Source organism: Dreissena polymorpha, chromosome 3 (genome assembly GCF_020536995.1).
Source record: "Dreissena polymorpha isolate Duluth1 chromosome 3, UMN_Dpol_1.0, whole genome shotgun sequence".
NCBI lineage: Eukaryota > Metazoa > Mollusca > Bivalvia > Myida > Dreissenidae > Dreissena > Dreissena polymorpha.
Genome location: NC_068357.1, coordinates 21,093,829 through 21,107,298, shown reverse-complemented (window position 1 = coordinate 21,107,298; position 13,470 = coordinate 21,093,829). Strand labels below are relative to the sequence as shown.

General features: G+C 35.0%; 1 protein-coding gene across 4 annotated transcripts in view; it reads left to right on the top strand.

The window, feature by feature from the left end:
• The window catches only part of LOC127873236 (signal transducer and activator of transcription 1-like), a 186,333-nt gene that overhangs the window by 1,685 nt on the left and 171,178 nt on the right, over nucleotides 1–13,470 (top strand). Inside the window, exons 3-21 of one of the 4 annotated variants that reach the window (XR_008046068.1) lie at nucleotides 533–651; nucleotides 1,040–1,160; nucleotides 1,354–1,434; nucleotides 1,587–1,679; nucleotides 2,172–2,265; nucleotides 2,378–2,511; nucleotides 3,055–3,203; nucleotides 3,553–3,684; nucleotides 3,975–4,046; nucleotides 4,195–4,540; nucleotides 5,115–5,207; nucleotides 5,927–6,068; nucleotides 6,625–6,677; nucleotides 8,675–8,787; nucleotides 9,749–9,927; nucleotides 10,126–10,317; nucleotides 10,574–10,640; nucleotides 10,786–10,850; nucleotides 10,985–12,244. Coding sequence is in view for 3 of the 4 variants with exons in the window: in XM_052416995.1 (XP_052272955.1) it covers nucleotides 533–651; nucleotides 1,040–1,160; nucleotides 1,354–1,434; nucleotides 1,587–1,679; nucleotides 2,172–2,265; nucleotides 2,378–2,511; nucleotides 3,055–3,203; nucleotides 3,553–3,684; nucleotides 3,975–4,046; nucleotides 4,195–4,540; nucleotides 5,115–5,207; nucleotides 5,927–6,068; nucleotides 6,625–6,677; nucleotides 8,675–8,787; nucleotides 9,749–9,927; nucleotides 10,126–10,317; nucleotides 10,574–10,640; nucleotides 10,786–10,850; nucleotides 10,985–11,454 (2,715 nt within the window). In the remaining variant the exon portion in view is untranslated. Of the gene's footprint in view, nucleotides 1–532; nucleotides 652–1,039; nucleotides 1,161–1,353; nucleotides 1,435–1,586; nucleotides 1,680–2,171; nucleotides 2,266–2,377; nucleotides 2,512–3,054; nucleotides 3,204–3,552; nucleotides 3,685–3,974; nucleotides 4,047–4,194; nucleotides 4,541–5,114; nucleotides 5,208–5,926; nucleotides 6,069–6,624; nucleotides 6,678–8,674; nucleotides 8,788–9,748; nucleotides 9,928–10,125; nucleotides 10,318–10,573; nucleotides 10,641–10,785; nucleotides 10,851–10,984; nucleotides 12,810–13,470 lie in introns of those variants that run through there. The other 3 variants (XM_052416995.1, XM_052416998.1, XM_052416997.1) reach the window with 3 other exon arrangements.

Sequence of the window (13,470 nt, the reverse complement as noted above, 5' to 3'; positions counted from 1 at the left end):
ATTTAAGGTAATTTAGCCTTTCCTTGACAACACTTACACCTTTTATCAATAAATCAATAGTATTCAGTCTTGCTTCATTCTGTATTAGTTAATTTGTTTTTGTTTTCTCTTCGATGTATTTAAATTTCAAACGATTTATTAGCAAATTTAATATAAGAATTATAGTGAAATACTTTTACTAAAACAAATGCTAAGGACGCCCTGCAGATTCTACCAGGTTCTACTCACGGTCTGTTGTCAAAATACCGGAAGAGTAGCTTCTAAAGTGTTTGAGCTGCGCTCTGTGAAAAGGGGGTTTTATGCATGCGCGTAAAGTGTCGTCCCAGATTAATCAGTGCAGTCCGCACAGGCTAATCAGGGACTACACTTTCCACCTAAACTTGATTTTTGCTATGAAGAGACTTTCTTGAAACGAAAAATATCATAAAAACGGAAAGTGCCGTCCCTGATTAGCATGTGCGGACTTCGACAAAACTAAACGCACATGCATTAAACTCCTTTTTCACAGAGCACGCCCTATTAATATTTCCAGCATGAAGGGGAGCAGATTGCAAGCGAAGTGTATTTCAAGTGGAAGGACATGCTTCCAGACACCGGGTTCGATGAACAATTTCGCACATCATATGACCGATGGTTCCAGTTCTGTTATAGGTCTGTGCTGCTATGAATTTTTCACTGCTTTAGGCATTAACAAATTAAAATCCATCTGTTTAATGCATTCTTATACTCTGTTTATTCGAACTGTTAAAACGTGTGTGTGCAGTAATTGGTTTTAATAGATTTTTTTTGTACTACCAGTATATAATAACAACTTGATTGAATATGGTATGTACTAAACTATCAACATTAATGTACATTTAAACGACAACCACACTTCAAATATGTCCGGTCTCTTTATTAATATCGAAAAGCTTAACTATGAAGCTTAATTAATTACGTAATAGGACCGACACGTTAGTATTATTCTAAGGTAGAAATTGACATTATTATTACATCATGCCCTTATATTTTTCGTAGCTTATTTTTCTCTTTCTTTCAGGAATGATCTGAATAAATTCAGTAATGGGATGGTTGCTCAGGAGAAAACTCGCATGTTCGACGAGCTGAAAAAAATGTTGAATCACGAACAAAAACTGTATTTGCAGTACATAGAGAACAAGGTAACTGCGCTTTATGACGTATGGGAGCTAATAGTTGTCCCGAATTAGTGCTCTGCTTATTTCATTCTTACTATGGTACTACAATACGAAATAATGTTATAATAAATAATACTTATAAAAAGAAGTAACAAAAATGCGATATAAATGTGAATACTGACATTTTACCGTGAATAGTCTGGAATTGATCTTGCAGTTTGGAGGAGGCGAGGGGGTTGTCGACGCAGCCTTTAGGTGCTTGTGGAGAGAGGAGCAGATGCTGATACCATACATCCAGGTATAACTTGTAGAGTGGCACGCACGCGTGGTAAAGCGAGTTTTCAGATTCAATATCAAATTATGAATTATCCTAAAACGAGCAATATCACATTGAAATAAAACGTCATGCAATGTAAAACACAATCCCAAAAATATTCATGTCAATTTCAGTCAGTTCTTGATGATGCTAGCTCGATCAATCGACAGGAACATGTCGAGAAAAAAGTTCGTGACAGTTATGAAACGTGTCTTGCCAATTATGAGGTTGTACAATTCAACTTTGTCATTGTGTATAACAAATTATATGGATCAACAAAGCACTGATTTATATTCTGTTGTATGAGATAATTTACAATGAAAAAATATATAAATACATGTTAATTATAATGAATATACAAGGCAGATAAGTTAGTTCAATTTTTATAATTATTTTAACTATAAATAATATAACAACATTGCTTTTTGTACAGAAAATTAAATTATGTTTTGTTCAATTGTACATGTGGAACGCTACCCAGCGTTACTCTCATACGCAATTTGAATAACATGACTAAATGTATGCAACTGACGAAGATGATATGATTTTATATGCACAAATGATTGCTCTTAACGTATTGAGCATTTAGCAACAAGCATTTTTTCTGGCTTATGTCTTTTTTTTTGGGGGGGGGGTGCAAATTTTAGCCGGGAAAATGCCTCGTAGTGCCTCAGCGGGACTGAAACAGTGGTGCATAAAACGTTATTATCGCTTTATAGAAATTGAAAACAGTGTTGGCTGCAACCTTAGCTTGGACAGAGGAGGAAACACAAAACTCAATAACAGCAGCGGGCTATAAAAATAAAATCGAAGGTTAGCCATATAGTTTCCGTTCAATACAGCTCTTTGCAAACTTAACATTAGGATATGTCCATTAAAAGGCACATCCAGTAGGTCATTTCATGGTCATTTACACACATTGCAGGCTTAAGCCAAAGGCTGCCACACATTGAAAACAAAGGCCTCGCAGAACAATTGGTTAAACGACTTCAGGAAAAATGTAATGAACTGGAATCTGCTAACCAGAAATTACGGGATCAGATATCTCTCAAACAACAGGTATTAGCCCCTCATATAGATTTCTCTTGAATACTCGGAGCGTTTATCAATGTAAATAAATTTGCAGGACGCAGGTTGATATAGCTGGTAGTTAATATATATTTCAGCTAGTCGGTTATAGCGAAAAACAAAGCATAAATTTCTCTCACTCACCGTTCAGTCAGATTCACCATTTATTATCCTTGATATCGGATAATTTGCTTAACAAATATGTAAGAAAGTTGATGCTTTTGACTGACGTTTACAATTCCAAAAGCTTACTTATATATTCAATATTTCATGTATGTATTGGATGTATAGCAAGATAGTTAAGTGTTGTTATTATAGTTTGAAGTAAGTATTGTATAATGGTTGCGAAGACAATAGCCTTATTTGAATGAAAAAGTGAATACATGTACTTAAGATTGTGTATTCCAAAATAATATTTAAAGTCACGGAGCCGTAACACAATTCTTTTATTTGTTTAATTTGGACAGAAGCATAAATCTAATGATATATAAGATAATTGACATACATTTTGAACTGGTTCTGAATCGTCTTAAGGAGTCACTGCAGCTATTTGACGTTTTACTGCAATCATTGATTGATAACAATGGTCAAATTCTTGACGCCGTTACTGGGTGGCGAAATCAGTTCAAAATGTTCTACGCAGAAGTTGGCTCGAAACCCGACATTGAAAAGATCGCAAAATGGTAAACCTTGCTTCGGACGTATAACAGAACAATATGTTTAAGTTATGCTCTGTCTTAATATTTATTTCCTCTGTTCCTATTTAAGAACGTACGGGTTCAGAGTAACTAATAACAAAAAGACTTGTTTTACAATGCATCTTATTTTTACCTGCCATTATTTCAAATGTTTACCTAAGTTATGCGTTATACGTTTTTGCGTTTTGTTTAAATTTCAACGCACCTTGCTGGTTGGCTAAATTGCAAATACATAAAGTATTTAAGGGCCAATAGATTGCAAGTTTTTGTAAGAATGTAATACATAATTACATTAGAAAGTTATCAATCGTTAAACATTTGCTTTTTATTGAAGCTGTGCTGAAACTGCCAAGTTGCTTTATGACATAAAACAAGACGGTTTAGCAGAATTAACACATCCTTTGTCTGAAGAGAATTGTCAAATTAAGACGAAATTGGACGATCTGTTGTTGGAGTTATTCGGAGGGTATGGCAAATATATTTCTCTCTAAACCCCATCTCGTGATTATGAATTTATAATTGGGCCGTGCTCTGTGAAAAAAGGGGTTTAATTCATGTGCGTAAAGTGTCGTCTCAGATAAGCCTGTGCAGGGCCAAACTTATACAACGTTTAATTTTTAATAATGATAATTTTTAACAGCTTTTGAGAAATATCATATTTAACGAGTTATGCCCACTTTCTATCTTATTTCCCGTTATATAGGTTTGGGTTTATTAACGTTACATGTTATATAGTATATGTACGTTTTTTTACAGAACGTTTATAGTGGTTGAACAAGATAACTACGTCATTAAGAAAGAATCGCAAAATCTGAAAATAATTGTCAGGTAAGTAATCTCAATAAATTTACTTTTAAATGAAAATCTGCTAATACACTGCTCAACGGTTATACAGATCACTTGTATCCGCTACGCCCATGTAATTTAGATTTTTCTTATTAATCAAGTAATTTATCAAAATGCGTTGATTTGGCAGAGTGCTAGCGGCCGATCAGGTGGAGCACATGCTTGATGGTCACATTCAGGCTTTCCTGTTTCATGAAGAGAGCCTTAATCAGTGCTGTGAAAAAATCAACGACACCAAGTGGTTATTGAACGTCGATCGAGTTGAACACAAGAGCCTAAAACTTGTTACGAAGAAGAAAGGTAATGCAAAAGGTGCAGAGTCAAGGTTTATAAGGAATAAGAAGACAAAGTACCTCGAAGGAGAATTCAGTGGGCTGCAAGTTGAGAAATTTGACAGAGCTGGTTTACAGAGGCAGGTCCACGAAGAACGATACAAAATTGTTTTTATGACGAACGTAGGGCAGGTTAAATTGTGGGTAAGTTATTTGTAAGTATAATTAGATAGTAAGGCGTATTGAGACATAGCCCGTTTATTTTGTAGAACCAGTATTTTGAGACTAAAGATATCTTTAGAACGTTCCAAGACTTGGATTCCAACTCATTACCTCATGATCGCAGGCGGGAACCTTATGCTATATTTTAATAGATAAACAATGTTCATTTCTTTATTTGCAATTTATATCTTACTGTTGTTACTTAAAGTGATTTTTTATGTAGACAGCTTGTTTTAAACACTGCTAATACAAGTAGTCACGCATTTAATGAAATCTGTAACATTTAAAAGGACTATTTACTGAGATGAGTAACCATCCGACTACATCAAACAAAATATTGAATGATGTACCTCACAATATGTTCCTTTGAAACTATTGATATACACTATTTATTATATATACCACTAATAAAAAACCAAATGATAAACAGTATTATATTTAGTGACTAGTTTGTTAACACTTACCGTTTTATCACCGCAGATAACACGGTTTCTGACATGTACTGCAGCTCTAATCATCCGTTTCATTTATTACACACGTTTGTGTTGTATTGTAGACTTTGTCGTTGCCTTTAGTGATGATAACTGGTTCAAATCAACAGTGCCATAGTCTGGCTTCCGTCATGTGGGCGTGTTACAGCACAAATGTCGTATGTTTTACATTTATCATTATGAGCACATTGCTTTTCAGTCAATTCAATCAGTATTCTCAATTAATGTCACACAAAGTTTCCTGAATTATCTATGATCTCTATGCTAGACTTAATTATCGTTCTGCAAACGTTTAACGATCAAAATAATAATGATTTATAATGATAATAAATGATATGATAACACAAAACAATTATATGAAAACAACTTCAATAAGATGGTTTCCAACTTAAATGATCGGTAAGGTTAGAAAATTACCTTTTTTTCGTTGAAAATAAATTTGTAAGCATCAACAAGAGATTGTGTTATGGTGGTTTTTGTGTAACAGAACAATACGACAATCTGATCTTTAAAAGCACATGTATAGATAAATGTTCCATAGTATCTTCGCAGTTTGAAAAATTGGTTCCACTCAAATATTCAAAAACATATTTAAAACATAGACAATATTCGAGTTAGAAATCATCATGTATGAAAACACACGTTCAATGACATGTTTCACAGGGATATGTAATAGTGTACTTTTTTTATTCATTTGATAGCCTTGAATAAATACATAAACACAATACATCATCTTTGATTTTTTTATGATGTGTTGTATGTTTTCCTCTGTGTTGTATTTACATTTGGTCAATCGCCCGAACAAGGTGATAACACAAATATATGTTTTGGTAATGTTTCTAGATATTTATAATTCCTATTTGTTATTTATGTTCAGTATACACTGCCCTCAGTCGTTCCTACCGAGATGACATTAAGGGACATTGTCGACTGTATGCTGGACGCCAAAATCCGCAAACTATGTCCGTCACGTGGTCTTTCCGATGACAGCAAAGAACACCTTAAAAGGCGTCTGATTGGTAAGTCCTTTCTTCTGTTTGAAAAACACGAAACACAGCTTCAAAAGACCGATGCAAATGTTGTCGATGAAATGTATTCTAGATATATTTTATGCCACTGTTAGTATGCAATGGCGCTGTATTGACTTGATTACTCCACATATTTTGTTAGGTTAACCTGTCTGCTCATCTCACACTCATAAAAAGAATATGGATCGACAAATGAATTGCGTGCTTATGACAGCGGTTTAAATGTATGGAAAAAAAATCTGATAACGTAAAGTAAATAAGAGGAACAGAAAAAAACACACAAAAACTTGACGTGGGGAGATATTCTGCTTTTAGAAGTAAATTTCTTTCTGTAATTCTTTATGAAAACGAGTATTTCAAGCCATATAAATGTCCCTTAACTGACAACTGTTGTAGGGCACATATATTTAAAATGATAAGCTGTTAACCGAAGCCATTGTTGTTCTGCGTTTTCTTTTGTTTCTCACTGGTAATATAAAACATTTATATTAAAATAGTTTTTTATGTCAACAAGTACTTAGTTAACGTTCGTTTATATTTATCTTAGGATCTGGCAACTTCACGGATGAAAGTCAAGTCAGTCTGCAACAATTCTGTTTTGTAAGTCAAGTAGATACCAATCAAAAAATATGATTTGCGATATTCGTCTATTAGATGGAGATTAATAAATAAGTTTCGTACGAGTAAAAATACGTTTAAACATTGAATGAACCTTTTGATTCCAGGTCCTTTGCTTCTTTATTTAGTTTATTAGCTCAACTGAGAACAAGATGCATATAATGGGATATTGGGTTACACTGATGTCCGTCCATAAACAGTTTTGTTTAAACAAATCCACGTATGAACCACTGGGCACATTTCGACGTAACTTCATATCAATATTTATGGGTGATCATCACTAAACATTTTATTAATGGTTCCGGTTCGTTGATTTACGAATACGCAGTCGATGAGGGGGGTGGGGGGCACACATGATTTTTAACATTAAAAACATTAAAATCATCCTGATCTGCAGCTGTTTGGTGCAGAGATTTATGATTTGGTATGAAATTTCGTAGTATTGTCATGTAAAACGTGTGTTAAAAACATGCCCCTATGGCCATAACTGGCTCCATTAAGTGGGTACCTTGTTTTCATTAAAAGTTAGTTACAACTAAAACGTCGTTTCCTACCACTGAACTCATAAGGATCAGATGTTCCTTATATCGTTATTTGTTATGTAACATCTTATCGTTTACATTTACCAATATTGTTTCAAATCGTATCCATGGGCATAACATAATTTACGTAAAATCTTCGCTTCTAAACACTCAATGACTTGGCATTTGTTTTTTACCATCGCATAGTGGTCGTCTATCAAGTTAAATCAAATCACGCGCCTCGAGTCAAAATTAGCCCCGCGTTTGGGGGTAACTTGTTTTTGCTTTATGTTTATAGATTAAAAAAAAATTTCCTCTAAAACCGCTGGGACCAGATATCTGATATGGATATGTAACATCGGACAGAGATCCTCTACCAAGTCGTTTCAAATCACTCCCTTGGGTTCAAAACTTGCCCCACCTCATTTTTAACTTGTTTTCCTTGTATTTAAATGGTAAAAACTTCTCAAATCTCCTCTGAAATCTCAACGTCTAGAGTTTTGGTATTTGTTATTTAATATCGTGTTGTGGTCATCCACCAAGATTGCAAGGCTCATAGGCTTAGTATTTGTAACATAGTATTATGGTATTGTAGCAAGTATGCACACCAATTATGTCCGTGGGTTCGAAATTGGCCTCGCCATGAAGAGTATTTGTTTAAATAGATTGTCTTTAAAATAACAATGTAGATATGTGTAATATTTGGTATGTCATATCGCTGATTGGGTCATTGTCGACCTGAAATGGCTTGAAGTCACCCTAGGGTGACTAGAAGCCGATTCATGTCACCCGGGGGTGACTTCAAGCCGATTTTAGTCACCCGGTCGGCTTGAAGTCACCCCAGGGGACATGAATCGGCTTCTAGTCACCCTAGGGTGACTTCAAGCCATTTTAGGTCGACAATGACCCAATGCGATATGCTCGTTGGGTCAGTGTCGACCTGAAACTGCTTTAAGTCACCCGGGGATGACTAGAAGCCGATTCATGTCACCATGGGGTGACTTCAAGCCGAATCTAGTTACCCGGTCGGCTTGAAGTCACCCCAGAGTGACATGAGTTGGCTTGAAGTCACCCTAGGGTGACAAGAATCGGCGTCTAGTCACCCCCAGGTGACTTCAAGCCATTTCAGGTCGACAATGACCCAATGAGCTGTAATATCAGATAGCTGTCGCCCACTGATTTTGTTCAAACTAGGCCGCTGCGGTCTAATTGAACTCACACATTTTGTATTATGAAAGGTTTTATATATAAGTACACAGTTTCATATGTTAAAATAATACCATGTCGTCTAAAGTAGCTTTAAACCAGGGGCATCTGTATTAAGCATCATAGTTACAGTTCCTCATATGAGCGTTCAATGAACCATAGGGTCCTAGTGTTCAATATGCTCTTGGTATTTAAACATTTATTCCAATAGTGTTTGCAAAGCCAATACGCATTTTGTTGATGTATTTATAGGACAAGATGTTTAATACATCAGACTCCCAACCATTAACGTTCTCGTTTTGGGAATGGTTTGTCGCCTGCTACAACCTCATTGAGAAATATCTCCTTCCGTATTGGGAAAGAGGGTATTGTACAATTTGATCTTTTTTAAACATACATACATATTTGTGGTGCATTAAATGGATGAGTTATCATTTTCACAGAAAATCAGTCTAATGTAATGTTTACGCGTTTTGTATTTGAGCCTCAATCGAAATAAACCCTTATGTATGCAATAAACTTTATTTAAATATGGTCAGGATAAATTTCGCGCGAAGTGTAATAACTTCATTTGTGTTTTTCTGCATATTTTATATATTTATCTTTGAATGGGCCTTTTCACGTTTGGGTAAATTGACAAAATTGAAAAAAAGTTGTTTCAGATTCGCAAAATTTTCGTTATAGTTATGATATTTGTGAGGAAACAGTATTACTGAACATTTACCATGCTCTAAAATAGCCATTATATGCATCTTTTGACGATTTAAAAACCCGAAAATTCTAAAGCGTTGCAACGCGAAACGAAATAATTATTTGGAGAGTTCTGTTGTCGTTATAGTTTGGGAAACTACGAGGATTGCTTTAAGTATAAAATACGTCTGATCTTGTATAGAAAGTATGGTCGAGTGGTCTAAATGGTAGACTTTTTACTCCAGGACTCCAGGGGTCAGTGGTTCGAGTCCTGCTGAGGGTTACCTTTTTTCTTTTTTTAGATTTATTCTTGAATATTTACTGGAGCTTTTTATATCCAATGTTTACATTTATCTATATAAAGCATTTAATGACAAACTTCAAAACATGCCAAAATCTGTGAAAAGGCCCCTTTAAAAACACATACCAATTGATGTTAAGTCAGAAAATGATGATATACGTAGAATACAACTTAAGTGTCGAAAACATACACGTTTATTTGCTCGGCATGAAAACATGAACCACTCACCAAGGTACTTGATTTACGGTTTCGAAGCTTCGCTGAAATCAATTTACTGAATTCAACATTAATCCGATAATTGCTATGCATATTATGATTTATAATGCCTATTGTAGTTGGATCTTTGGATTTATAAGTAAGACGACTGCAGCAGAAAGACTGCAGGCAGAAGAGCGCTGCCGCGATGGTCTATTTATTTTACGATTTTCGGACAGCATCATCGTTCCTAGCCAAGGAGTTAAGAGCATGTTTGGCCATCTGACGGTCTGTTTTACTTATGAGAAAGTAACTCCAGGTGACTTCATTTGTTCTTTTATGATATTTTTTTTAAGTATTCTCTCAAAACGATACCAGTTGCATTTGTGACACTTTTTGACACGATTACATGTTGAAACAGAGCTAACATTATCTATCAGTTCATATCTTAGCTTTTTTAACTTAAATTTGTTATGGCATGTCATCAAGTAATCGTTGTCAATCATAAAATGAATAGGTGGAGAAACAAAACGGGGCATTTTCCCGGATGGAAACGTTGCAGATTACAAGGAATTGGACAGGAATTGCCTGGCCAACATACTGTCGGAAACGTTGAGGAAACAGGAACAGGGGTCAACGCATTGCTATCGTTACGTATATCCGTCCTTAGAACGACGTGAAGACACTTTCGATAAATTTTTAGAGTCCAGTAAGTGTTCTTTTTTACGTCATTATATTCATATTATTTTCATACATTTTACGATAATTTCTTTGACGACGTTAGTCAAATATGCTATACCATGGCCTTGACATGTAGTGCTTTCATGTACTAATAAGCAACAGAAAACGCTATGAAGCAAATGTTGAATACATTAATTATAATAATGTCTAAAATGTTATTGTTAAAAATTGATCCATATATAAAAGCATTTCTTTTATTTTAAACTCGTGCTGTTTCCCCATAGAACCTGTTGTAGCCAATTACCAAGGTGTACAACAAATGTGGCTGATAGACATTGAACAAATGTTGAGGTATGAACGTTTTCGTCTATGATCAATATTTATATTCTTATTAATATATCTTTTGAAATATTTTTGGATGCAATTAGTTCTTTTATATTATAATTATGAATGAATAACTAGTGGGATGTTCTTGTAACTTTATATTTTGTATCAGCGAGGAAACAGTTCTTAGAAAGCGTACTGCGTCGACAGTAACAAAGTCAACAAAAAGGCGATCAGGTATCTACAATTGGTATTTTTTTACAAATTTTATTTGTTGCTTTTGGGCGACTGTTTCGAATATTATACTCTTTTACAATACTCAAAATTCATTTTAATAAATACATTTCAAAATCATGAATTTCTTTGGTCAGTTGCAAAAAGGACAGACAGCTCCCGTACCAAGTCTGCTGATTCAAGCACGTCTTGTATTGGAAACAAATCCTCTTGTATAAATGCAACGCCACCTGTCTTGGAAGAAACCTCTGTTCAGCAAAAACCGGCACCTGCTATCCCTTTTCTCCCGGAGTTCACAGGAACACTCGATAACAGTTCTCTGGATTGTAGTGGTGAATGGCAAAGTGAGGAATACGGTGTTGTACCTACTGCAGAAAACTATCATCAACTGACTGACAGCCCCATATTTCCCCAGCATGACTGTTTGGATAAACCGGATGTTTCTCAAGGCATTGAAGTTATGACTCATGGACAAGTTACAGGCGCGAACAGCAACGATATCGACACGTATGGCATAGCGGACGACCAGGATACAGACTTTAATTATCTTGAAATACCAGAACAACATTTGACATTATTGAATATCTTAGAAGATGAACTAGCTTAATTTAGGTTGTTTCTGTTAGGGCCGTCGATGTAAGTTTTCTTGTATATGTATCTGATCTTGTCAATTTTGAAAATTTAATGAGATTACAGTATGTAATGTCTGTGGGACAGGGTGTACTTTAGATAAAATGCATTTTTATGCCCCCACCCCCTAAGTGGGGGCAAATTGATTTGCTGGATGTCGGTTGGTCTGTGTGTCTGTCTGTCGGTAGATCAGTTCGTTTCCAATAAATAACTCGTCAACCAATTAACCGATTGGCTTCATACTTCACATGTACATTGGCATTGGACAGTAGATGACTCCTATTGAAATTGAAAGGTCAAAGTTCTAGGTCATTGTCACAATAAGTATGAAAATAGTTTCTGATTAATAACATATCAACGAATTGACCGATTGGCATGATACTACACATTTGCATTTACCTTGGACAGTAGATAACCTCTATTGAAGTTGGGGTCACTTGGTCACTTGGTCAAAAGGTCAAGGTCAATGTCACAATAAGTGTGAAAATTGTTTCCGATTAATAACTCATCAACGAATTGACCGATTTGCATGATACTTCCCATGTTTATTGGCCTTGGACAGTAGATGACCCCTATTGAAATTGGGGTCACAAGGTCAAAGCTCTGTTACCATAGAAAATGAATAAAACGTTCTTTCTATCTGCCCTTTGTTTGAACTTTTAATGTTCGAGTTTTTAATACCAACTTGCTTAATCGAATTCGAATGGCCCACGAAGGTTGACACTAGAGAAGAGAATATTGGTTCTTCTTCTAAGTTCATATACAAGGTTATGATGATAAGAAATTGTTATCGACGGATATGCAAATGGAACCTAAAGAATGATTATTCCATTAAAAGCGGAAATTTCATATATATGTATGTTTGTTTATTACCACTTGATATTTAATGAATGTGGTGCGTTCTTCATGGCAGTGCTTGAAATTAATTAATATCTTGCTTTAGTGTGTATGTAAATGAGTTATTTGCGTCATATATACATATATATAGGCCGAAACGATTTTGTATGATATGTTTGTACTTCTCTCGATTTATCAAATGTGTATCGTACTGTAATTTATTTTTTCTAAGTAAATGTGAAAGCTCTCCGTACTCTCGGATCAAAAAATGCTTTGTATTATAAATTCTATATATATTTACCAGCATATACTTTAACGACGTTGAATGCTTTAGCAGTATTTTCGTGATGTGGCTTTATTTTGACAAAAATGATGTTATGTTTTAACTAGTATGTAATTTATTCAAGAAATATGTGTTGTTGAATTATTTGTTTCAATATAATGTACAATGTGTGCTTTGCAGATTGTGTGGTCTAAATTACTTCAATTATTATGCAAAATAAGTATGCTATACATGTATAAAAGTATAATAAATTGGTATAACTTAAGTTCTGTGTTTTGTTTGTAAATGAATTAGAATTATAAGTGACATGCCTTTGGATACCAACGCACCGCAGAAAAACAGGAACACAATGTATCGAGCTAATTTTACATATTAAAGGGACTTTTTACTTGTTGCATGCTAACGTCAGCTTGAATGTCAACGTGCATGTTTACCTTGGCCGGATTTATTTAGGAAACAAAGGCGGCATAAACCTGCTAAAGGCTGGTCACTTTTGTGAATGTTATAAAGACCATGAAGATATAGGTAATGTTGTATTCAATATATGTAGGGAATACAGAGATACGGAGAAGTTGACCACAATCGTTCACTAGAATTTAAGAGCAATAAGGAACATAACTCTGCTTAATTATTGAGCTTTGTCTGTGACCTCACACAATAACCCAAACACACGCCAAGTTTAATTTAGTACCTGTTGTAGAAACAGTGATATTGGGATGTTGCTCTTAAACCTTAACCAGAGCTGTACGCAAAAGTCGTCAATCTTTGAACCCTAACAGACTCACGAGATATGTCGGTGTATATGATTCGGTGTTGTCACACACTTACGTTAAACTCGTTTACCAAAATGTATCACACGAAGTATCATTTATT